Source organism: Penicillium canescens (assembly GCF_028828765.1).
Source record: "Penicillium canescens strain IBT 15451 chromosome Unknown utg000002l_segment0_segment0, whole genome shotgun sequence".
Classification (NCBI taxonomy): domain Eukaryota; kingdom Fungi; phylum Ascomycota; class Eurotiomycetes; order Eurotiales; family Aspergillaceae; genus Penicillium; species Penicillium canescens.
Window position 1 is genome coordinate 2537282 of NW_026703964.1, and position 23545 is coordinate 2560826.

Sequence of the window (23545 nt, forward strand, 5' to 3'; positions counted from 1 at the left end):
TTCTAACAGTATCCTGAATGTCAGAATCCCCAGACTGTCTCTCTTTTCGGCATCTCCAAAGAGACCTTTTGGCTTCCGGTAATGTTCCCTTGGTAACTGACATACAAACCTATTTGGTCCCTATAAGGAGTACGCTTCTCCCCTAGGGAATTTTCCAGTCACAACCAACATACTGGCTGTATGTGATTGGCCTCCTAATTGGGGATAACCACGGGTCATCTTAGTCAAACTATAAAGCGGAATGTCACTGGGCACTTGTCATTGGGCAATTGTAAGCTGACGAGCACTTATGATGTAAGATGGGCCAGACCGGTCCGCAAAACGGAACCTATCCAGTATGTCAAACTCATGAAATATACAGCTTGCAGCTGAAATAGCAGGGCTGTGCTCAGTCAACAAAAGGCAATGGATATCGCACGTGGGGGAGCAGTACTGAGAATACAAGATATACTCACAGGTGCAATCACAACATCCCCGAGGAAACCGTAGAGCGGAACTCCGCAGTCATCCGACCGGGCAACACGAGCACTCGGCATTAGAAGCAAATTTTCTCTGCCCAGAAAGCTGTATACAGTAGCGACCGGTATCGCCTTCCATGTCAGGAACAGAGAAATCCTCTTTTAAACCATAACCACATGATACGCTAATCCAATTATGAATAGCGCGTAATATCGGTTTGTAGCTATCAAGGTAATAGATAACAGAAGCTTAAATACCAGTATGGATGATACAAAGGTCTAGAACTAGGCACTGGACTACCTGGAAGGTTCGATATCACTCAGCAAACATAGAGAGAGGTTGCTATCTTGGTGTTCGGCTTGCGTAAAGGATTGGCGCATATGTGTAGAAATGTCTTGGTGGTCAACGTGGTCCATAAAACCAAAACTTATGGTACCCTACTCCAACTGGATCCCAATTCTTTATCCCACTGTTGACTCCATCTCCCGCTTTTGTGCAGGCCTCTCTGACCGACGAGTACCAACTCGGGACATGACTGCACGCATACACCCTGACTTTCTGCCAGTCCTAGGTCTGAAAGAAACGCGTAGGCCATCCTCAGCGATCGATATAATATGCAGTAAGACGTGGTGCGGTGTTGACTGTAAGACATCATGGCACACTTTCTCCTGGTGCTCCCTTCCAAATGCACAAACTCAGGCTTTTCGCCCATAGTCTTGGGTGGTAACATGTCAAAAGTCAAAAGTCAAAGTGTTGAACTCGGCGTCTCTTTGGACGTACCCGTGGGGGCCGAAAGGGCAGTCCTTCGTTCAGTCCTGCTCTCAATGTCAATTTTTGGAGTCTCCCCACCCCCACTAACATGTCTGCAACTTGGGAGCTCGCATTATATTCTCAATGTTGGGTGGCAAAGAAATTGGAACCGATCTCTTTTGCTGCATTGTACGTCAATGCGGGCTCAAAGAAATGACAAGGTTAAATCCACATGTACGTGGGAGGACGGTGCAGCACCAAATTGCCAACTCGTGAATGCAGAGCCAGTGTTTCGAGCCTTGAAAAACTGCAGGATAGAGTGTCCAGAACATCTCAAGGCTAAGGCTATAAGCAGTCGATCAGTCTTTAAGAAGCTCAGGATAAACACATACGTCCTCCTCTTTTCTTTTTGATATCTCGAAGTTGAGAGAACGATAAAGAAACGAAGTTGCCAGATCATCCATAGCTTTCGAGACGAGGCAGAGACTGGCCAAATCGTTTTTGTTCTGGCAGCATATCTATGGTTCATTGAGTTCCCAGGCCGTAAGACTTGAATATTTGGATCAGCATACGCTTTCACACGCTGGATACCAGGCGTACCTCGTTGAGTGTGTGAAGCTGCACTGAGCTTTCTTGGCACGCTTTCTTTCTGAAGCGGGACCTTCAGAACATGCAAGCCGGCTTCGTTTCTGGTCTTGGTAAGCGATCAGTCAACAATTCTCGAAGAAAGTTCAAGGTGCATGTTGGAATTAGAATATATGTAATGGAGAAAATGCAGTGCAGATCCGGAATTGAGATGCTATTAGGTTCGCATGGTTTCTGTTGGCAGGACTATGGGTGGCATAACGTCGTTTTTTGGGTATTATAAAAGTTCGGCCTTGTGACGGATCCTAAGATACGAAGGTAACCATATACGGCTTAAAACCGAATGTGATTAGGGTTTGGGGAAGCTCCTCTGTATTGTCCGGCATGGAAGGCGAGAGCGGTCGCTACAGTAGAATATGAGAAGGAGCATAAGCCACATGGAGAACTTAGTCCCTAACATCTCCAACGGACTCGCAGCCATCAATTTCCCGACCCAAGGATCGAGTAATCTTCACTAGAGCCAAATTTGGTCTTGTCCGATGTGGCGTACAATCAATATTTATATCCACACCCGACTTAATATACGAAGAGGATAATGGGGCCCCATAGAGCAGAGTGCCCACCATGCTGACAGGATGCATCCTTCCGAAGTGGAACACCGATTAACCCAAAAAGCTATTCAGCCGGGTAATTGTCCGTGCACTTGGGTGACTGGTTCTGAGGGCCGTAAAGGGAAGGTTGCAAGCCTGGTTCCGAGTGATATCCGAGTGCTGTTGCCAGACACGTGCATTGATACAGGTTGTTTATGTTGGCTGCGTGTCGCCAAGGGCGTGGATTACCAAGTACAGTCTTTTAAGGCTCGGCATTGATTGGCATTACTATTGTAGGCGACGCAGCCGCATCAGGCAGCTGCAAGAACCAGAGCTATGACCATGAGATATCGATCGGCATAATTTCCAGATCATTTCCAGAAAAGTTCAGAGCTTCGTCGGGTATATTTTAGCTTTTTATGATCCGGTTGACAGGTTCCAGTGGTTTCAATGAAGTATACGGGAGCTCGATGATAGAACAGTAGTAAATAGAAACATAGGCAAGTTAGAAGTTCTAAGCAACAATTTTTGGATATGCATATCCAATACTCAGCAGCCCGTACAGTAGTTACATGAGATAAAAAGAAATAAGGTGGGATGACATAACTCATACAAACACATTGAGCCACATGGGAGGGTGGAACCCCCGGGATGATCTGATAGCCAGCCATTTCACCACGTTCCGCCCTCCCGATTCTCCACACATTCTGGCCTACGCGCTCAGAATGTGATGGCTTCGTACTTAACCCTGTAGAGCCTGTGGTTTCTTTTAGTATTTTTTTTTGTTATACCATGGTCAAACATGCCACTTTCGTTCCTGGCCGATCTTTTCTCTCGGATCCGCTTGATCGTCGCCTCCAGTTCGCATGCCACTTTACCTGTCCCACTTTAACTCTGTGATCTTTTCCTAGCGGGTAGGAGACAATGAACTCCTTCTCTTCGCAAGACTTCCAGGAGTGGGTGGACAGACGCCAAAGTACCGTTTCTTCCTCCACCGTGTCGTCTTCGTCAACGAGTATTCTCTTCCCGAGCCCCGCGACCTCGCCTGGGTCCAGCTCGAGGAAGCAGTCCTGGCAGTTCTACGATGATGTCGTGCGGCTCGAACTGACTCCTTCGGTGCAAATGTCTGTGCTATGAAACAGGGTCGAAGATCTTCTGGGGAACTCGCACTGACTGGTATATAGTTCGTTTGTGAAACAAGGACAGCTGTTTAAGCTGAAATACACATATATTGATATCTGCAAAGATGCGACGGGTGCACTGAGGTGTTTGGAGCTTGGGGGAGGACTTGGTCAACAGACTCCTTTCGTACATGGTTGTGAGTTGCGCGATCTCTTGTCCGAGGAGAGATGCTAATCAAGTGTGATTTAGTCTCAAATACAAAGCTTCCTGTTCCGCATCTGGAGCATCCGAAAGCTGGCGATGATTACCCTCTCCGCGTGTCTTTTATGGAGCAACAGACGATACAAGCAGCACATACGGTGTTTATGACACAACTTTCATATAAATTCGAAAACTGGAATGGTATGCGACCGAGACATCCCGAGTCTTGAGCCTCGGCTTACAGTTTGCAGATTGTATACGATTTCAGGAAATTCTACTTGGCTCCAAGCTGATATTCATCGGCGGAATGGCCGAGGCCAAATCTAAAGGTCGAGGAGAGGAATGCATCAGCCAAAATCTCCGCATCCTCCGCGGCCACAACGGGAAACGCGTAATGCTTTACTTCGCTAACTCCCAACGGAGGGAGCTCAAACGATACGTCTCTATTCCACGTGAGTCCCCTCTGCCTAGGCATAGCCCCCTCTCCCGGTGGCGGCATTGCTAATTTCCGGGAAGTCAACTGTGTCGCGGGTATTAAACCGCCGAAAAAAGCTGGGCGACCAGCCACACTGGATCTAAATCCGAACTTCGAGATTCTGTCTCAGATGAGGACTTTTACGGTCCAGTTTCTCGACGATGATGGTCAGTACGCATTCAAGTTCTTTCATTCCAAGTCGCTTACATTCTCTGATCTTAGACTGCAAGGACTTCTGTCAAATGCTATCACACGACCTGACGATTGGATGATTTAATAGAGGAGCCGTAATATCCGCAGTTGACGATAATGAATCTTGCATGACGGAGTTCCTTGGCGAATGGGGGGACTATACTAGCATGTACATAATACGAGATACCCCCTGGGCATGATAGACCGTTACCATTTGAAATTAATTCTCTTTACAAGGCTGATACCAGAACAGTAACAAAACCGAACCTAGTGATCCATATAAGTTAAACGAATTACACTATAATAAACTCCGTACTTAATCCCTCGTGGGAAAGTGACCGGACAATTAGTAGTGGGAGATGTCGACAAACCAAGCATCAGAATGGCAGCACGTGGAGCGTCCGACCACAAGCTTTGGCTCGTTCCCGCTTAGTCCCGCATTAGCGCGTGCAGGGACAGCCCCAACGTGCGGACCTTTCTTAGATCACGTTATGGCCCTCGTTATGGGTCTTATAGGTTCGTTCCTGCTACTATTTTGCATATTTCATATATGTGAAGCAGATTTTGAATAGTTGAAGCTTGCTTCTTCAACTTATTCATCATGGGCAAGTTCCACGCCCGGTTGTACAAGACCGACCGTGCCCGGGACTTCGACCACGAACAGGTATGAACCCCACCTTGTGTGTTTAGGAATGTGCTAACAATGGTTGTGATGTAGGATCGATATGTTCGTATGCGACAGATTTACGAGACGATCGACCGACAGGGTTTCCAATGGATTGTGGTTCTGGTTGCCGGTCTCGGGTTCTTCCTTGATGGTTATACTGTGAGTAACAAAGAATGAGGGGGGAATTCTCGATGGAATCCTCGGACCTGTCTTGAACAAATCCTGATATACAATCCAGCTATTTGCCAGTAACATCGCCCTCCCGATGATCTCCTACGTCTACTGGAGAAACGATACCTCCTCATTACGACTCACATGCATCAACATCTCAACGTTAGCGGGGACTTTACTCGGACAAGTGGCTTTTGGATTCCTGGCCGATAAAAATGGACGAAAGAAGATGTACGGTGTCGAATTGGTGTTGCTGATTACAGCCACGCTTGGTGTGGTGATGTCCTCTCGTGGCGAGGACGGAAGTATGAACGTCTATGGGTGGTTGATCTGGTGGAGAATCTGCGTTGGCATTGGAGTGGGTGCGGATTATCCACTTAGTGCAGTGATTACATCCGAGTACGTCTATCGTCCCTGGGAATGTGGGAAAGCATAAAACTAACTGTATCAGATTTGCCCCGACGAAGCATCGCGCCCGCATGATGGCCACCGTCTTCTTCATGCAGCCGCTTGGTCAAATTGCCGGTAATATTGTCTCAGTCATTGTGATTATCATTGCTCGCAACAACAGTACAGGTGATGAAGACCTAACCCGCACGGTCGACATGTTGTGGCGCTGGGTTCTGGGCATTGGAGTCATCCCCGGTGCAATCGCGACTCTTTTCCGGTTTGCCATTCCAGAGAGTCCCCGCTACCTCGTTGATATCCAAGACGACCCAGTTACCGCTGAATTTGACGCAACGACGCTCTTTAGTGAAAGCCCTGGGATGGTTGAATCTTCGAGCTGGGGCCTAGGGAGTTCGATGCAATTACCGCCGATCGCATCAATTGCTAGTACCAGCTCTATCATCGACGATGACGAAGAAGAGCTTACCCGGCTACCGCCAGCTACTCTTAATTCGCACTGGCGACTCGCACGTACCGATATCATCCGGTATTTCTGGACAGAGGGTAACTGGCGCAGTTTGGCTGGTTGTTCTCTTGCATGGCTCCTGCTTGATTTTGGTTTCTATGGTATTGGACTATCGAGCCCTCAAAATTTGGCTAAGACTTGGGGTGCACTTCACATCTCCTCAGCGGCTCCGAACTGGATGACCGACGATAGGCCCCATGCCAACGTCTTCCAGATGTTCTTGGACACCTCCGTACGCGGATTGGTGGTTCTAAACGTGGGCAGCTTCGTCGGATGTATCCTCCTTATTATCTTTGCGCATCGCATTGATCGCGTCGCCCTTCAGAAGTACATGTTCCTTGCACTCGCCGCTCTCTTCATCGCCCTGGGAACGATGTTCGTCTGTCTCTATTCCAAACCCCCTGCTATTGTGGCATTATACATCCTGGGGCAAATTCTGTTCAACTTCGGTGAGTCTAGCTAGTCCTCTTGATATTTAAACGAAGTCGCACTAACAATCATCAGGCCCCAATGCAACGACATACATGATCCCAGCCGAGATCTTCCCGACCCGATACCGAGCAACCTGCCACGGCCTCAGCGCCGGCGCCGGAAAACTAGGCTCAATTCTCGTTCAAATATTCTCAACATACTATCACTTCGGCGCAGGGCCAGGCGACGAATCAACCCGCAAGCACGGCATCGTTCTCCTTGTTTTTAGCGCCTGCATGATCATCGGCGCAGTAGTAACCCACTTCTGGATCCCACCTATCCAGCAAAAACGCAATGGTCGCAGCAAGCTCTGGGGTGGAAAGCCTGAGACGCTGGAAAGTTTGGCTCTTGGGCGTATGGGTCGGAAAAGTCGGGATGCCGATTTCAGGAAACGTGCTTCTCGGCAACGTGCGCTTTCCATGAGTGGCTAAACATTCTTTAGTATATTATTTTTCTTTCTGTATTTATTACCTTCTTGTTATATATTAGGCTTATATTTGGGTGGACTGGGCATTATGGGACAGGCTTCCGGGCTTTCAGAGACTTACTATACATTATGGGATACGTGAATATAACCAATAGATACCCTCCAGTCCATTCGATTGGATATTGAAATGGGAAAAAAGGAATTTCGTATACATAATCTATTACTTCAGACCTCACAGCAATAACCACCAAGCAACCTCCCCATATCCCCCGCATCAAGATAAACAGCAACATCCATCCCTCCATCCCCAACAGCAGCATCCATAATCTGCAAACACCCCTCCATTCTAGGCATAACAGCATGCACATACCTTGGAGCACCACCAACCGCACCTCCACCCACAAAATCAATATCATACAACCCCAGCCTGGTCCAAGACGTAACAAGCGTATGCTCCCGCCCCAAAAACCCCTGCCAAAGCCGCTGCGGCGAGATCTCATGCGCTGCATCATGCAACATAGCTCCCATAGCCTCGGGCGTGAACCGCTTCATCGTATCTCGTATCTTGGCGGCTGTCTCACCGAGCGTTGCCCGGCAGGTTTGTGAACCGGGCATGCCAACGTGAGTCAGGAATAATGGAGATCCGATGAATGTCTCCGGTAGGGCGGGTTGCACGCGTGGTCGTGCACCTAGGCTTAGATTTAGGTAGACGGGGGTTTGGGAGGCTGTGTATCCTCGTGCTTTGGTGATGGATTTCCATAGATGTGCGAGAAGAGCGTCTAGGCGGGAGATATCTGTTCTGGAATTTGCATCAGCTTGGGCTTGGGCTTGGAAATTGCGAAGTTGTAAGCCTGAAAAGTGAAGTAGGGTGTAGCCGATGGGTCGGGTGAAGTCCCATGATGACCAGGGCGCTGGTGTTGAAGGGGAGATTTTATTCTGCTGGATTGCGAGACGGAGGTCTGCCGGTGGTGGCTTGGAGTTTTCTGTCGTTGGTATGCACACTTTTGGATAGCCCTCGTCGGCTGTATCCCACCAACTGTAGCGGTGCAAGGGTAATTCGCGTGCGGCTGTCGTGAGAGCCAAATCTGGCTTTGGGGCATCGATGTCGCCCGCAGCACAGCTGTCTAGTAATGCAGGATCGAAAATGGGATCTCCCATTATTGATGGTTCGGGCTTCGGGCCAAATTGCTTTTGACTGTTGAATGCCCATAGATGCACGAATACCATCAACGTCTGCGCATCGGCTAGACAGTGTGCCATCTTGATTCCGATCGCGTATCCCCCACCCTGGAGTAGGCTTATCTGGACTTGCATCCCTGGAAGACAGGCATAGTCTTTCAGGTTATGCAGTGCCAATGGCGTGGATGAGATGAATAGTCCTTCGTTGAAGTCACCGCCGTTCCATCCTCCTGGTCGATTGCCACTGATTGTCGAAGCTCGCTCTTTGGCTGTGGGGACTATCTCGTCCGCTCTAAATGAGTGTTTAATTACCCTCCATTCGACGCCTGGATCAGCTTCAGTGCCATATACAAGTAACGGTCGATTGAAGCGTTCTGTGTGGCTTCCGTTGGGTTGGATTGGTGCCCACTGGAGTTGGCCTGCCCATTGAGGGAATTCCGACAGGGTTTCAATAAAAGCATCCCGGAGGTGGCTGATAAAAGTCTCCTGGTTCAGATTTGTGGGCTTTTCATCAAAGACCCAAATCGCACCTGTTGGGGCAAAGCGCGCGACTGTTGCGTCCAGAATTGACAGGGGTGTTGAGGTTGGTGCAGACTGTTGAAGCCTTGGATGTAGCCTTGTAGACTCGATGGTCGTCATGTTGTCTGTCTGAGTGAAGTCAATTGCTAATGCTTGTCACATTGACAGCTATCCATTTCCCTTTTATCATTTGGTGGTTCATGAGTCAAGATGCGTCAACTCTACGCCAAGACGCTAACTAGGACCAAAGCAGAGCCCGAGGGCGAAGTTGATTCTTTGTCTCAGAAAAGACAAACATTCGGACAGACAAGGCTGTCGAGATGCGTATCGCGCCATTTTCGAAGGGTCGAGGTCGTGATTGTTGGGACTCCGGGCCAAGAATCAACATGGGTTCAATGACTCTGGGAAGGATCTCCATTGCTTCGTGGAGACTAGTGAGATACATATATGTCCTCAGTCCAGAGTGAGTCTTGGGCAGATAGCCTGATTAGTGATGAAGTCCAACCTCGCACTCGGGGAATTCCCTATTTCCGGAATTTGCCGGAATTCAGCGACGGACAACTTGAAAACACCGAGCCTAGAAAAAACCAAGTTGCCTGCACAATCCACGGCATTTTCGCTTTATCAAAATGAACAGCGAAAACATACAGTTAAACCCGCGCAAACGCCGGCGCCCGGCCTTATCGTGCGAGCAATGTCGTCGGCGAAAGGTGCGGTGCGATCGGGAAATGCCCTGTGGGCCATGTACAAAGTCCCACCCCCTTTGGCATGCCAGTTTGTCCATGAGGGAAAAGCAGTACTCGATGCCAGATCTGAAGTAGCAGCTCTTGAACAACATGAGCCTGTGATACGGCCTTCCAGCTCTCATGATGCGCCAGCTCATGCCGAGAACAGCACAGCTAATGCGGCTCGGCTGGCAGAACTCGAGCGCAGCGTTTCTATGCTTCAGAATCGTGTCAAGGAGCTAGAAAAAGATCGTTCAGTGGGAAGTGAAGTAACCCAGGGTAGCACAGATCGACCACAGACATTGATTCCTCCCTTGGCTCCGCATTTGAATTCTTCGAAGCAAGAAACTAAACTGTTTGGACCTACACATTGGGCCCATGTATTTCAAGAGGTGAGCATTTTACTTTTGATTATGACTCTTGACCCACTGACTCGATTTAGTTCCACCATCTGCGAAGCATCCGCGGCACGGCCATCCATGAAGGTGTCCCCAGAAACGAAATAAGCAAATCACTCAAGAAGGCCCGGACGCTGAGATGGAAAATCAAAAATTGGCAGAAGCCACAATTGTTAGATCCAACTCCAAACCTCTTGGGTGACCTACCAGCAAGAGAAGTGTGCGACGAGCTCGTGCAATCCTACCTTCGAACGATGGAGTTGATCTACAAAGTGTTGCATCTCCCATCTTTCAAACAAGAATATGAGGGCTTTTGGTTAGACCCACAGTCTACCTCTATGGGATTTCTTATCAAGCTTCTTTTGATTATGTCTATTGGGGCTATATTCTATTTCAAGCCGGGACCAGCCAATGAGCTCCGTCTGCCGATTCGGCGTTGGCTCCATGCCGCGCAATGGTGGCTCACTGGTCCTACATCAAGAGAAAGCGCAACTATTCGGGGCTTACAGGTACATTGTTTGTTGCTCCTGTGTCGCCAGGCATATGCGATAGATAAATGGGGGAACTGGAACTCTGCTGGTTCACTGTTGCGATTAGCTATCAGTCAAGGTTTCCATCGAGACCCAAAGAGCTTTACAAGGCTTTCTGCTTTTGATGCTGAGATGCGACGTCGCATATGGGCGACAATCTTGGAACTGAATGTGCAACTTTCCATTGATGCTGCTATGCCACCTTTGATCTCGGTCGAAGATTATGATACAAAACCTCCATCGAATCTGGACGATGAAGACTTTGATGCTACAAGCGAGACACTGCCTTCTCCGAAGCCCAAAAGCCAATATACCGATTCCTCAATTCAGATTGCTCTTATGCAGTCCTTCTCAACGCGTCTATGCATCGCCAGAAGTATCAATGAGTGCAACCGTGAGCAGTCATATGAAACAACTTTGGCCCTAGGCGCAGAGTTGACAGAAACCTCGAAAGATATTGTAATTCTCTTTCGTGGCTATCTGGCTCAGGCTGCTGGGCGTGACAATGGACCAACCCTATTCCACCATCGCCTCCTCGATACAATAATTCACCGCTTCCTCCTCAATCTCTATCGCTCATTCACAATCAAGGCTCTCCACGACCCACGATTCTACCTCTCTCGAAAGCTCAGTCTGAACTCCGCTCTGGCAATGACTTCGCATGGAGAGAGAAGCACCAATCCCGACAACAAGTCGCAACAGTCAAATCAAGACTTCTTCCGGCTTTGTCTTTCAGGTGCTGGCCTCTTCAAGGGATATCTTTCACCAGATGTCATAGTAGTCATTGGATTAGAGCTCATAACCCAGATCGAGGAAGAGACTTCCCGCCAGCCCACGGTGCCTTCAGCAGTGACACTAGACGCTGTCAATAAAATGGCGCAAGCCGCTCGAGCTCCGCTCCTGGAGGCTCTCGAGCGCATATCAGATCACCTGTATCAAAGCATAGCGGCGGGTATCCCAAGCATGAAACGATATTGTCTTCTGAGGGGTATAATCGCTCAGGTCAAAGCTGCTCATCATGATGAGCAAAGCATCCATGCGGCAATTCGTCAGGCATTTCTTGACAGTATGGAGACTTGTCGGGGCTTTCTTCAAGAGTATATCTCAAGGGAGATAAATCCTTCCGATACTGATGAGGCCCTTCTGCCGACGGGTGGTATGGATGGGTGGACACCTGATAGTGCTCTGGCGTCGGATTTAATTTCTGACTTTATGGTAAGCGATATTGCTCCTTGTATTTTTTTCATCACACGAATCAGTTGCTAACTCATTCCAGATGCCAGATCTTGGATTTGATACATTGAGCTTTTGGGATATAGCGCCCCTTGACACCACGGGATTCGATGCGTCGACGTTGTTGAGGGACTATGCATGATATATTCAAGATACAGTCATATTCAAACTCAGTTTTAACTCCACGCTCTTACAACTTAATTTCGAACTCTAACTCGAGACACGCTAATCTCATTTTAGCCCTTCCTCCAATAATCGTGCACATCAGTATCGTATTCACTCGTAACTACAAATAAGTCCTTGTTATAGTACCATAATTCCTCATAGAAACCAATGGAATCTTTCACGCAAACAGATCAAAAAAAGGGGATAATATCTGGCAAGACCTTTCTTCCACTTCTTTCTGGTTTGGTTTGGTCTCCTCGTCACTCGTAGCTTCCACCTACACTCGTCTGATATCTAATAGAGGGCTCTGTGTCGTAGCGAATTAAACCCCTATAGACAGAAATGCTTCTCTATTCCTATAACGTTAGCTTTTGTTATCTACTACCATACGACCATTTCGTTTGTTACCGGCGTCTATTAAAAGCTGGATACTCCTGAGAAATTACCAAACCGCGCACCGGACCGCCACCCCGGGGTCTTCCCTTCAGCCATCATAGCCGAACGTTGCCATTACTAATAAAGGAGATCGTCTAGGTGGGCACGAACACTGAACTAGCCTACTAGGGAGAGAACAGAAGACGCAAATCTGGGGAAAAGCGAGTGTTGAAGAGAAGAGAATCTAGAGTGGAGCAAACTGCCACTTTATACACAAAGGTGGCCATCTGACCGAGAGAGACCTGAAGCCATTGACCCAAAAAACTGTAATGGATACAGGGTTTGACCCTATAGCACCGTATGTATAGCTGGGTAAGGGGCAAGGCCTAACTCATACTAGATGGTTCGTCAGTGCCAGCCAATTGGGCTATCACATCCATCACCAATATGCCTACCACGAATATTTATAGTTGGCTTGACTTTTCAGCAATTCGTTGAAACACTGCCGATGGGTCCAGAAAGGTCTCTGCCCGATAGCACTTCACACGCCCGGCATCATCCTTCCGGACAAAGAACACAGCAAAACCGGGAATAGTGATTTCGTCGGTGTCTAGGCTGTCACCTTTGACAAGATATCGGATAGTCGCGGCTTGGTAGATACGAGGGGCGACATAGTCAAAATAGCGGATCTCGTGGGTCATCATGCCTAGTTGGCCGAGGACAGTTTTAAACATCTGCCGCACCTCGTTGCCCTTAATCACAGGGCTATTTGCATATTGCATCTCCACATCGTCGGTCATGAATTCGTCAAGCCATCGATCGGTGTTAAGGGTGGCACTCGCCCGATGGAACTGAATATCGCTATAAGTTAGTTCTCCTGCCATTTTCTGGAAGATATAGCCTTACCGCTTCTAGCCACTTCAATACGGCGCCATTATCAAGCTCAGGACCGGCTGACATTATAAAAATGAAATAAGGAGGACTAGGGCACGAGACCTATTGAAATACAAAGCAAAATAGGTTTTCAAAGCCCACTGAAGACCTAGCCATTTAACTACCTAGCTGATAAATATTGCTTATAAATTCAAAATTGACTAGAGCTCCGATTCATAGCACATCTCCGAGAAGTTGGACCGTGCATATTTATCTTATCCAATCACAGTCCATATTCATTTATATCGGTGTTGGTCTCTGCAGTAGTCATTCAAAACCAGCCCCAAGCAGCCATAAACAGGCCCGACTCCAGGAAAGTCTTTTGTTCTGGTTGCCTCACTGGTGCGTCGGTATGAATTTGCGCTATCAGGTCCCGACTGGAAGTTGGAGCAACACGGGGCTTCTAAATTTTTGATGGGTGATATGCCTATTTAGCTAAGAAGGAGGTATATTCCTCTTAGTTAAACTGTAGTGGAATTGGGCTTTTTGCCCAATTAGCTACACAGAAATAAGAGATTTGGCAGGATTCGAGGTGCTGGTAAAACCACTTTAGTTCCTAAAGTGGTTAGTACGATTAGATTAAAATGATCAGAACATGGAAACCCCACTTAAACGTGTCAAACCCAGTACGAAAAAAGACAATGCCAACAAACAAGCCTCATTCAGCCAGTCAGGTCTACCTGCTGACATATAATACTGTCTGTGCGGCCCTTTGGCTTTATATCCTACTTGCCACGGCTTCCACGTTGATCTCTTCCCGGGATATCTTAGCCGTGTACACGTCGCTGGAAGCCTGGACACGATGTGCTCAAACCTTAGCTGTGGCTGAGATACTGCACGCCGCAACAGGTATATACACCCCCTGAGAACATCTAAGAATTGATACCTAATTTTGGGCTATGAACTGCAGGACTCATTCGCTCTCCTGTTTTTACCACATTTACGCAGGTTTTTGCCCGCTCCGTCCAGGTCTGGGGTATTAACTATGCATACCCTGATGTCACTGGGCCCTCGCTGGCCTATTCGGCGATGCTCCTAGCCTGGGCGACAGCTGATGCGATCCGGTATTCGTATTTTGCTATTGCGTTGGCGGGATATCCCGTTCCGCGAGCTTTGAAATGGTTGAGGTAAGTCACTTTCCTTTATTTATTTAACGTTCGGTTTCTTTCATTTTCTCTTTTGTTATTCGTCTATGGTGTAGCCAAATTTGCTCTTGGAGACCAAGAATTCTAAATTGATACTATTAGATACTCTCTTTTCACAATCTTGTACCCCGTTGGCATCAGCAGTGAGTGGTGGTTGATGTTTCAGGCGACCAAATTCACGGATAGCCAGCCTGTGGCGGCCCTTTTTGCCTTCTTCCTGGGTCTATATGTGCCTGGTAAGTGACAAGTCCTTCCTCTTCACTCCGGCTTTGAAACTGATAGATGGCAGGCTCTGTGATGATGTACTCGTATATGCTCAAGCAGAGACGTAAGGTTTTGGCTCGTGAGTAAGCTCTTGGCCTTCTTCGAGTTGCCAGCGACCTAGATGTGGAGAGCCTCCTGCATGATCTTCAACCTTAGCTAAGAATACTTTATCCTGTGCTATTTTCATTCCATTGTTTATGAGCCGGCAACGTAGATCCATCTGTTAAGAGGCGCTGGCACGCCAAAGTGCTGTTCCCCATCCGTATCCAAGACGATCGTACGGAGCCGGCGCGAATATAGGGAAGCAAAAACCAAAGATACTTCGTAAGAGTTGACTGGACGCATTTGCCGATGCCACGTACCCCTGTAGGACTCCATGACATACTGCTCCATGGCCTGAGTACTGAGGATTACTACACAGACAAACACCGCTGCTCCAATGTCGACGACGATATAGCCGATCGCATTAAAGGTATAATGAACGCCGAGGGGCAGCTTCAGGCTCAACTTCAGCTGGCTTGAATGGAATTTAATATGCAAATTCGGGTGTCATCTCTCAATGCAGAGGATAACTAAGCTAGTCTATTGATGTGCTTGTTGATAAATTGGCATAGTATACAGTAGTTTGTACTCATCTTTTTCCACTGGAAGGATGAGACATCCGAGCATAAAGAGATTACCCCAGAGGGCAGAAAAGTAGAAGGTATATCACAGCTTAGACTCTGACCATGATACTGTGGGGAGTTTCAGCGGGTGCCCTCCGGCACTGAACACAAAGTCATCCAGACTAATCAGATCAGGCGAGCTGAACATAAGATAGAAATATTTTAGAGTCTGCGACATCCAGAAGCTTGGCATAAAGTCCACGCGGATCGGCTCTCTGTCGACGGTAACATCAATGATAGCAGTGTTGCCATTTTCCACCTGAGTGGCATTCTGAATTGCCTGGAACATATTCCAAGCCATATCAAGCAAGTCCTCACGGCCAGTGATCCGATAAAGGGTAAAAATACTCTCAATTGCCTCCGGTCGCAGATTGTAAGCGGTATCTGGGATACTGATGAACCCCCTAGGCAGATGATGATCTTTGATGAAAGCATCCACATTGAGATATGTATCTGGCTCGAGCTGTAGGTTTTGCGCTCGTTTCCACACTTCCTGTTTCCAGTGCCACTCGTTCCATGGGCAGTTTGTCTGTGATGCGCAAGGGACTGTATCGTAGACTTCTGGCATGATGCCCAAGGGCATGGTTTCATGCGCCCAGATGCAACCGTCGACCAGTTTGTGTGCGATTTTCTTGTGCGTGGGAATTTTGAACAGTGCACCTCCTAGTGCAAACATACCACCTGCAAAACAGGACCGGTATTGTACTTGTGATTCCAAGTGTGTGCGTGGCTTTCCATTTTGCGATGTGAATACTCGAACAATGCCTGCTGTGAGTATGTCCTTTTCCTCTGGATTCATTGGTCGGAAAAGATTGTGGCTCGCGGCTGTGAATGTCGCTTTTTCGTACATCTTGCGATACATCGGCACGTTGCCTCCAAGAAGGGCATATGCCCCAGGAAGCGACTTATACAGCGAATTTGCTTCTTTGCCCAGTGTGAACATATCGCCATCGAAGAGCTCCGCTTTGGGATTCACAGAGACGGGCCACAGGCCTGCAAGCTTAGTAGAATCCTGCTGTCTATCAAATATTTCCATGACTCGCTGGGCGGCGTCAAAATATTTTGGATCGCCCGTGACCTGGGACAGCCTGATAAACTCCAAGGTAAAAGAACCTAGCTCCGCTGCGAGAATCCCTTCCTCGGCAATCTGCTCTTCCTGTCGAGCAGCCCTGTGAGAGTCCCAATGGATGATTGGCATCCTATTTGGGGTATCGAAAGCAGCATAGAGCATGTCGCCTAGTTCAGTAGCTTTTTTACGTAACCTGAGATCACCGCTGAGATCGTACGCTGCCAACAAGCCTCCGAGAAGACGTGTGTTAACCTCATGGGTGTTGATTTCGGGCGATGCGGTATCTTGAAAGTCAATCTTTGTGACTGTGGCCACGACCTTCTCAAAGTCGTCACGCATTCCCATGATCCACAATGTATCGAGATTGTCCACCAATGTCGCACCCCATCCACCAAGACCGTTTATGTGAGCACCACTGAGCGGCGCAAGCTCATCTGTCGACCAGGCAAGAGCCTCATATGATTTCCAGCATCGTTCGAAGGCGTTCTTCACGGCTAGTTGTCTGCTGCTCTGATGCCATAATGTGAAGTGAGATAATTTCGAGTCTACTGATTGGATCTTGGGTAGCGTGGGCAGTCCCACTGGGAGAGGCTGGGTCTCGGCAACTGGGAATCGCACAGGCAGAGTGCTCCAGAAGGAATGTGGGTTCTCTTCGTCGTTTGACTGGTGTTCGGATGTATCCTGGACAGTAGATGCAGAATTTGGGGGCTGAACATCCTCGATGTTTGTGCGGTGGTACCGGTATAGCAAGAGTAAGACGGAAGCTGCAAGGAGAATCCCCAACAGTTGACGAGTAGCCCGACTCATGATTTCACACTGTAGATCTCACTAGCATTTTCCATGTGAGGTATAGCAAGCATGGAAGACTAGCAATGCAAGATTACGAAGGATGGAAAGTCTGACAAGAAAAGAGATGAAACTCTCCGCGTTAAAGCAAGCGGAGCTCTGGGCATGTAACGGAGAATTGTGCGCATTCTCGGCTTTGCCAAGAGTGGAATAGGAATTCAATAGTGAGGAAGCTTGACGCGGTTCTAGACTTGTTCTGAACTTCGTTCCGATATCGTATACAGCTGACGACGCTTCCTCCGGTGGGCGTTAGTTGCATTAGTTGCATGATTCACCACTCTGGAATTTGGGTTAGTATCGGTATTATAGTGTTCAGTTTGGGTATAAACAGGTTCTATTTACGGCCAGTTTTTCCAGTTTAAATCACGGTAGGAGGATCATGGAACGTAATGAAGCAACAGTGCTCGAATCAACTCGGAACAGCAGAAACGACTATGTGGGGCCGACACGTTTCAATGGCCTAGTGCGACTGTTTGTTTAATTTGGAAAACTCCTAGAAATAGCCAATTAATAAAACGTGTATATATAAAGAAAAAGAGACACATTGAAAATAAAATAAAATAAAAAATAAAAAAGAATAGAGTGCAAATGTAATTGTCATATTCGGGAACAAAACAAAAGTGCAAAAAACTAATGTGCATCATCCGTGAATCGAACACGGGCCTCGTCGATGGCAACGACGAATTCTACCACTAGACCAATGATGCTAGCTGTTGTAAGTATCCCCACTATAGTGATACATAGATCAGAGCGCGCGGCATAAACAATATTGTGTCCCATACCCTCAGGGCTGAGGGGTAAAACTTTCTCTTGTTAATAATAATTAATCGCGTTGTAATACCTTTGCACCCGCTCTCATGATGCTTATTCGAATTCTCAATCTTATTTTCATCGTGATAGGAATTTGGTGTAATTCGTTGGAAAGTTGACATATTTACATGTAATGTATTCTGCAAGCGAGTGGCCCAGCTGGAACTACCTTAAGAGGTGATAAAATACAAATTACAAACTTCATGCCATAGTCTAATAAGCGCCCTAACACAAAGAATATATAGTAGGTAGGTAAATAATTATATTTTAGAAGTCTCCAATCATTTAGAGACAACATGGCCGAGTTATATGTAATTTATATCTAGGTTAAAATGCAAAAATACATATTATTCAAATGTAATATTGTTTTTATTATTGAAACTCTTATAACTATCGATTATTTCTAGACACCAGTTTTAATAGTTGACTATGAAAAGGTGTGGTTGTCGATATACAAGTCATCAAATCGCATTTAAGGTGGTGTTCCAACTGGGCCACCTCGCTTGCAGGATTACATTACATTTCACGAGGTGTGTCCCTGAATAGCCAACCATAACCAGTAAAAATGGTGCCCCACATAATATCAACTTCTCTCTAGACCATACCAGATAGCCCCAGAATATCATGACGCTGTGAGGGGAATGGGGAAGTGGGAAAGGGGAAAGGGGAAAGGGGAAAGGCACAAATTGCTCCGGATTTCTAGACCAACACATACAGGGTTAATGGAAGGCAGAGAGAGGGAAAGTGGTTGATGAAAGACCTAGAAGTAGGGAAGCCCGTAACTTACATCCCTTCATGTTGCATTAAAATTTGGAGTCCCAACAGCAGTAAGAGATAAGGGAGCAAATAAAACAATAGAGAATTAACTCTACACGTATCGTATAATTGACCAGATATAGATAGAACAGAAGAGAGCTGCTAAAAGGGATGGCCGCACCCTTTGCTAACTAGAATCAGAACAAGTTGGGACTTAATGCCAGTGGGGCAAAGAAGAGACCAAGAGAGATGAGCCCAAACCCCGTTCATTACTCCGTTAAGACGGAGTTGAAGGAACTGTTGAAGGCAGGGTTGAATGGCAATCCAACAGGTCCGAAGATAAAGCAACAAGGGCCGAGCCCTAAGAGTTAGACACGTGAAACCATGGAGTACTGACAGTGAACAGGAACGCGGCGTAAAATACGGTAAGCCCCAATCTAGGCAATGTAGCATACATGATTAAAGATATCATGTCCAGGTGTAAAAGACAAAATTGAAATGGTACCAAAAATAAAGTGCGTAACATTGGAAGCGATCTCGGGAGATCTCCACAGCGGGGAAGATGTCTCGGGTACCTTTTAGTGCGGGGCAGCCCCCGGGAGATGGCTTAAATACCGTTCAACCGGCATGAACCATCTCATTTTTACCTTTTCTTCCCTCTGCAATACCCCCAAAACATCCCCGTCTTCCCCCAAACGTTACCATCATGGCCTCAACCGCCATTGATTTACCGCCTTCGAGGCAGCGAGTCGAGCCAGGATCCTGTGATATCCCACTTGGTGAATTTCCCAAGACCAACGAAACAACCCCCGAAGACCCAGACAAGATTGCGAGTCAGATCATTGACCAACTGAACCTCAGCCTTGTCGCCAATGATAAGGAGACTGTGTCCGGGCTTCTTGCCGAAAATGGATATTGGCGTGACCACCTGTGCTTCACGTGGGATCTCCGCACCATCAAGGGCCGTGAGGAAATTATTGCATTCATCACTGGCCAGGAAAAATGCATCATTGAAATTGACCGGGGCTCGCCCCTTAAGGCTCCGCATGCTGGTCCCATTGACGCATTTGGTGAGGTGCACGGGATTGAATTCTTTATCAACATCACGACCAAAAATGGAACTGGAAACGGTATCGTACGGCTTGCGCAGGTTGGCGAGAGATGGAAGATCTTCACTGTCTTTACTTCCCTGACTGCTCTGAGTGGATCCGATGAGGCCACCAAGAAGAACAGACCCACTGGTGTGCAGCATGGCGCGCAGGAAGGTAGAAAGAATTGGCAAGATCGTCGCATTGCCGATGAGAGCTTCGAGGAGAAAGACCCTGCAGTTTTGATTGTCGGTATGTATCAATGAACTGTCCTCACAAGGATCTCAGCTAACCCAAGGAATTAGGTGCTGGCCAAGGTGGTCTCACTGTCGCCGCACGTCTGAAGATGCTCAATGTTGACACTTTGCTCATCGACAATGAGGAGAGGATTGGAGACAGCTGGCGCAAGCGCTATCACCAGCTCGTGCTTCACGACCCAGTTTGGTTCGACCACATGCCATACCTTCCTTTCCCGGACAGCTGGCCCATCTTCACGCCCAAGGATAAGCTGGCCGATTTCTTCGAAAGCTATGTCAAGCTGCTGGAATTGAATGTCTGGACCAGAACCGAAGTCAGGTCTACATCGTGGGACGAGGACAAGAAGCGATGGGAGGTCGTGCTGGAGCGCAGCAAGCAGGATGGGAGCTCCGAGAGACGTCTCTTGCACCCACGCCACATCATCCAGGCGACTGGCCACTCGGGAAAGAAAAAGGTGCCCATTTTCAAGGGGATGGACAACTTCAAGGGCGACCGTCTTTGCCACAGCTCGGAGTTCCCCGGTGCGAACCCAAATTCTGTGGGAAAGAAGGCGGTTGTTGTCGGCTCGTGTAACTCCGGACACGATATCGCCCAAGATTATTATGAGAAAGGATATGATGTGACCATGGTCCAGCGCAGTTCGACCTGTGTGATCACATCCAACTCCATCACGTCGATCGGGTTGAAAGGCTTGTACGAAGAAGGCGGTCCCCCACTCGAGGACGCGGATTTGTACCTGAACAGCATTCCCTTTCCTCTGTTCAAGGCGCAGCAGGTCAAAGTCACCAAGTTGATGAACCAGAACGATGCCAAGATCCTCGAGGGCTTGGCAAAAGCGGGATTTAAGGTTGACATGGGACCTATGGACGCCGGTCTCATCACGAAATACTTCCAGCGCGGAGGCGGATACTACATCGACGTGGGTGGCAGCCAGCTAATCATCGATGGCAAAATCAACGTGAAGCAAGGCCAGGAAATCAGCGAGATTCTGCCAAAGGGAATACGATTTGCGGATGGCTCGATGATTTACGCCGACGAGATTGTTCTTGCGACTGGATACCAAAACATGAGATCTAATACTCGGTTGATCTTCGGCGATGAGGTGGCTGATCGGGTTGGTGATGTCTGGGGACTTGACCAGGAGGGTGAGTTCCGGACTATCTGGCGACGAAGTGGTCATCCTGGATTCTGGTTTATGGGTGGCAATCTAGCTCTTTGCAGATATTACTCTCGCATCTTGGCTTTGCAGATCAAGGCTATTGAGGAGGAAATCACTACTTACTAAGATGTGGGAGTGGACATGGACAGCAAACAGTGACAACAAATGATAATGAATTGAAATGAAAGCAAAGTCCATAGGCATTTTCGTCTTAGATCCATGCACAAAACCAACCCTTGCCAGTATATGTACCATAAACCGATCCACCTCTCGATTTGAAAAGTCGCAGCCTAACACTAACACCATTTACACCACGGATATACAAGATATACAACCCCCAATCCCTAAATCGATAAAAAAAGCTATTGATTCATAAACTCAACCATCCCTCCATAGAAGCAACCCAAGCACCAAGCGTCAAAACATGAGTATAAAGCCAATTCTCCAAATTTCCATAAAAATCCTCACCCCCAGAATCAGCAACAGGATCCGTCAACAACAAACACAAACGCAAATGCTCCAAAACAGAACTCTTCCGAACAGTAATCTCCACCCCATCCCGAGTCATACTCGCAATCCTGCTCTTCCGCCGTGCCTTTCGATCAATCGCCACCAAAACAAACTGATCAGCGTCGCCATCTTGTTCACCGTTAGAATTTGGGAGGGGTCGTTTCTCCCATTGCATTAGCATTCGACATTCTTCGGATCCGGTGGTGTTCTCTGTGTTTTTTATGACGAAGCGGTAGTTTGATGGTCGGGTTCCTCGCTCGGATTCTGCTGTGCTGGGGTTTGGACTGGCTTGCCAGATACAGCGTGCGTCCCGGAAGTGGATTGCCGAGGCTGAGTCGTCGTTTGATGGGTTACACATTGCTGCGATAATATCTTTTTCTTGGGTACATTGATCGCTAGTTTCTGATATTTCTTTTGGCTGTTTTTGTCGTGTAGTGGTGACATAAGGTTCATTGAGTGTCGCATAGATATCCCTCGTGCCGAGTTTTGGGCGATGAGGAAATCCCCTTGTTAACTTTGATTTGCGAAGTGGTGGTTGCCATATTTCTAGTACGGGCACTGGTCGATGATTTGGGGGCAGTTGCTGGATTTGCAAGAGTAATTTGGGACTGAGTCGGAGTCGTTGATGAGATTTTGGGGGTGGGCGTGCTATTTGGAATTTGGCTTGGATTTTGATTTTTGGATGTGATGGGGTTCTGAAATTGTGTTAGATATGCGAAGCAAATATAAGGGGTAATTCAAACATATGGGCTGGTATAGTTTTCTTTGTTCAAAAGCTTTTACTTACCGTTCCTCACTGGCTGTGTCGCTTTCATAACTGAGAGTCTCGGGAGAACTCATGATGGGATCATAGAGAGTTTGAATTGATGTGAAGAGGAAAAAAGACACAACGACAGAAGATCAAGCTTTAAAAGTGCGTTGAACTAAAGAATCCTGACCCTACCGTACTCGTATCCCAAGGTGCACGAGCCATGTGGAGAAAATAGACATCTGGCGAAAAACCCGAATACGGGCAGTTTTTCTGCTTAAAACGATCGAAGTTATTTGTGCTGCCTGAAAGCTTGACATTTTGACGAGACATCTGACACAAATTGACATCCTCTCATTCACTGGTGTCCCGATCGCGGTTTGCCCGAGGCTAGGCATACACGCTCCATACCGCATTGAGAAAGGATTGCGATGCCAAGCCCCAAGGACTGACCTTGAGCTTCAGGGCAACTTCTTACTTGAAGCTGTGGATCATGATCGGCAGATATCTCGATTGTTTGTGGTCAAGGCTATCGGGGGCCGAGTCAGTACGCCCGGGTGAATGGCAGTGAAGGGCACAGGGCGACATTCACTGCCTCAACATGGGAGCCTCAACATATGTATAGCCTTATTGAAGATTGCGCTGGGAGATAGCCATAGCCACGTTGTATGATGGAAATATGATGAATGCCCAGACAACGTGTCAATGTTCTTTTAACACCCTGAACTGCTTACAGCCCCCAAAGCCGACCTGCCAAGCATCCTAGTGGGCCGAACCCCTTAGTCTCGCACTATAAAAAGACGCATTTCGGGCAGTCTCCTGCCCCGAATACCGATCACTTAGTCCAGTGACGACCCTTGTGAGACAATGACTTCGCTATCGACAACATCAAAATTTGCAGGGCCGAGTTAGCCGTTCAACCGGCACAAGTAGAATACGTCATGTGCGACAAGATACCTCAAAAGCAACACAAATGGCTACGGAATCCGGCGTGACTCGCGAATTCCGTACATCAAAACCAAAACCTCGCAACCAGCAATTATCTCAAACCTCTTTGATCTCCCCAGCTCCCCAGTGAGAGTAAGACCTCACCCTCTACCGATGGTCCAGCCCCCAAAATGCGCCCAGTAACAAACCCTTTGAGCAT

General features: G+C 47.7%; 9 protein-coding genes across 9 annotated transcripts; 5 read left to right on the forward strand and 4 right to left on the reverse strand.

The window, feature by feature from the left end:
- Nucleotides 1-3308: 3308 nt before the first annotated feature.
- On the forward strand, nucleotides 3309-4454 carry N7446_002160 (uncharacterized protein; the record flags this gene model as incomplete). Its single annotated transcript, XM_058510909.1, has 6 exons — nucleotides 3309-3508; nucleotides 3569-3702; nucleotides 3756-3908; nucleotides 3959-4159; nucleotides 4224-4349; nucleotides 4405-4454. The coding sequence occupies 6 exons, from the start codon at nucleotides 3309-3311 to the stop codon at nucleotides 4452-4454; spliced, it is 864 nt and encodes a 287-aa protein (XP_058376445.1).
- A 521-nt stretch (nucleotides 4455-4975) lies between these two features.
- N7446_002161 (phosphate transporter) lies at nucleotides 4976-7027 on the forward strand (the record flags this gene model as incomplete). Its single annotated transcript, XM_058510910.1, has 5 exons — nucleotides 4976-5038; nucleotides 5093-5200; nucleotides 5280-5611; nucleotides 5664-6574; nucleotides 6630-7027. 5 exons carry the CDS (start codon nucleotides 4976-4978, stop codon nucleotides 7025-7027), a joined length of 1812 nt encoding a protein of 603 aa, XP_058376446.1.
- Nucleotides 7028-7248: 221 nt separating this feature from the next.
- On the reverse strand, nucleotides 7249-8841 carry N7446_002162 (transferase family protein; the record flags this gene model as incomplete). Its single annotated transcript, XM_058510911.1, has 1 exon — nucleotides 7249-8841. One exon carries the CDS (start codon nucleotides 8839-8841, stop codon nucleotides 7249-7251), a length of 1593 nt encoding a protein of 530 aa, XP_058376447.1.
- A 574-nt stretch (nucleotides 8842-9415) lies between these two features.
- Nucleotides 9416-11749, forward strand: N7446_002163 (fungal specific transcription factor domain-containing protein; the record flags this gene model as incomplete). The annotated part of the gene is made up of 3 exons (XM_058510912.1): nucleotides 9416-9838; nucleotides 9889-11589; nucleotides 11651-11749. 3 exons carry the CDS (start codon nucleotides 9416-9418, stop codon nucleotides 11747-11749), a joined length of 2223 nt encoding a protein of 740 aa, XP_058376448.1.
- An 862-nt stretch (nucleotides 11750-12611) lies between these two features.
- Nucleotides 12612-13107, reverse strand: N7446_002164 (uncharacterized protein; the record flags this gene model as incomplete). Its single annotated transcript, XM_058510913.1, has 2 exons — nucleotides 12612-12998; nucleotides 13054-13107. The coding sequence occupies 2 exons, from the start codon at nucleotides 13105-13107 to the stop codon at nucleotides 12612-12614; spliced, it is 441 nt and encodes a 146-aa protein (XP_058376449.1).
- A 614-nt stretch (nucleotides 13108-13721) lies between these two features.
- On the forward strand, nucleotides 13722-14576 carry N7446_002165 (protein tyrosine phosphatase-like domain-containing protein; the record flags this gene model as incomplete). Its single annotated transcript, XM_058510914.1, has 4 exons — nucleotides 13722-13929; nucleotides 13991-14207; nucleotides 14328-14461; nucleotides 14515-14576. 4 exons carry the CDS (start codon nucleotides 13722-13724, stop codon nucleotides 14574-14576), a joined length of 621 nt encoding a protein of 206 aa, XP_058376450.1.
- A 621-nt stretch (nucleotides 14577-15197) lies between these two features.
- Nucleotides 15198-17030, reverse strand: N7446_002166 (glycoside hydrolase family 47 protein; the record flags this gene model as incomplete). Its single annotated transcript, XM_058510915.1, has 1 exon — nucleotides 15198-17030. The coding sequence occupies one exon, from the start codon at nucleotides 17028-17030 to the stop codon at nucleotides 15198-15200; it is 1833 nt and encodes a 610-aa protein (XP_058376451.1).
- Nucleotides 17031-19341: 2311 nt separating this feature from the next.
- Nucleotides 19342-21266, forward strand: N7446_002167 (flavin-containing monooxygenase; the record flags this gene model as incomplete). Its single annotated transcript, XM_058510916.1, has 2 exons — nucleotides 19342-19975; nucleotides 20029-21266. The coding sequence occupies 2 exons, from the start codon at nucleotides 19342-19344 to the stop codon at nucleotides 21264-21266; spliced, it is 1872 nt and encodes a 623-aa protein (XP_058376452.1).
- A 244-nt stretch (nucleotides 21267-21510) lies between these two features.
- Nucleotides 21511-22490, reverse strand: N7446_002168 (uncharacterized protein; the record flags this gene model as incomplete). The annotated part of the gene is made up of 2 exons (XM_058510917.1): nucleotides 21511-22345; nucleotides 22438-22490. 2 exons carry the CDS (start codon nucleotides 22488-22490, stop codon nucleotides 21511-21513), a joined length of 888 nt encoding a protein of 295 aa, XP_058376453.1.
- Between the last annotated feature and the right edge of the window lie 1055 nt (nucleotides 22491-23545).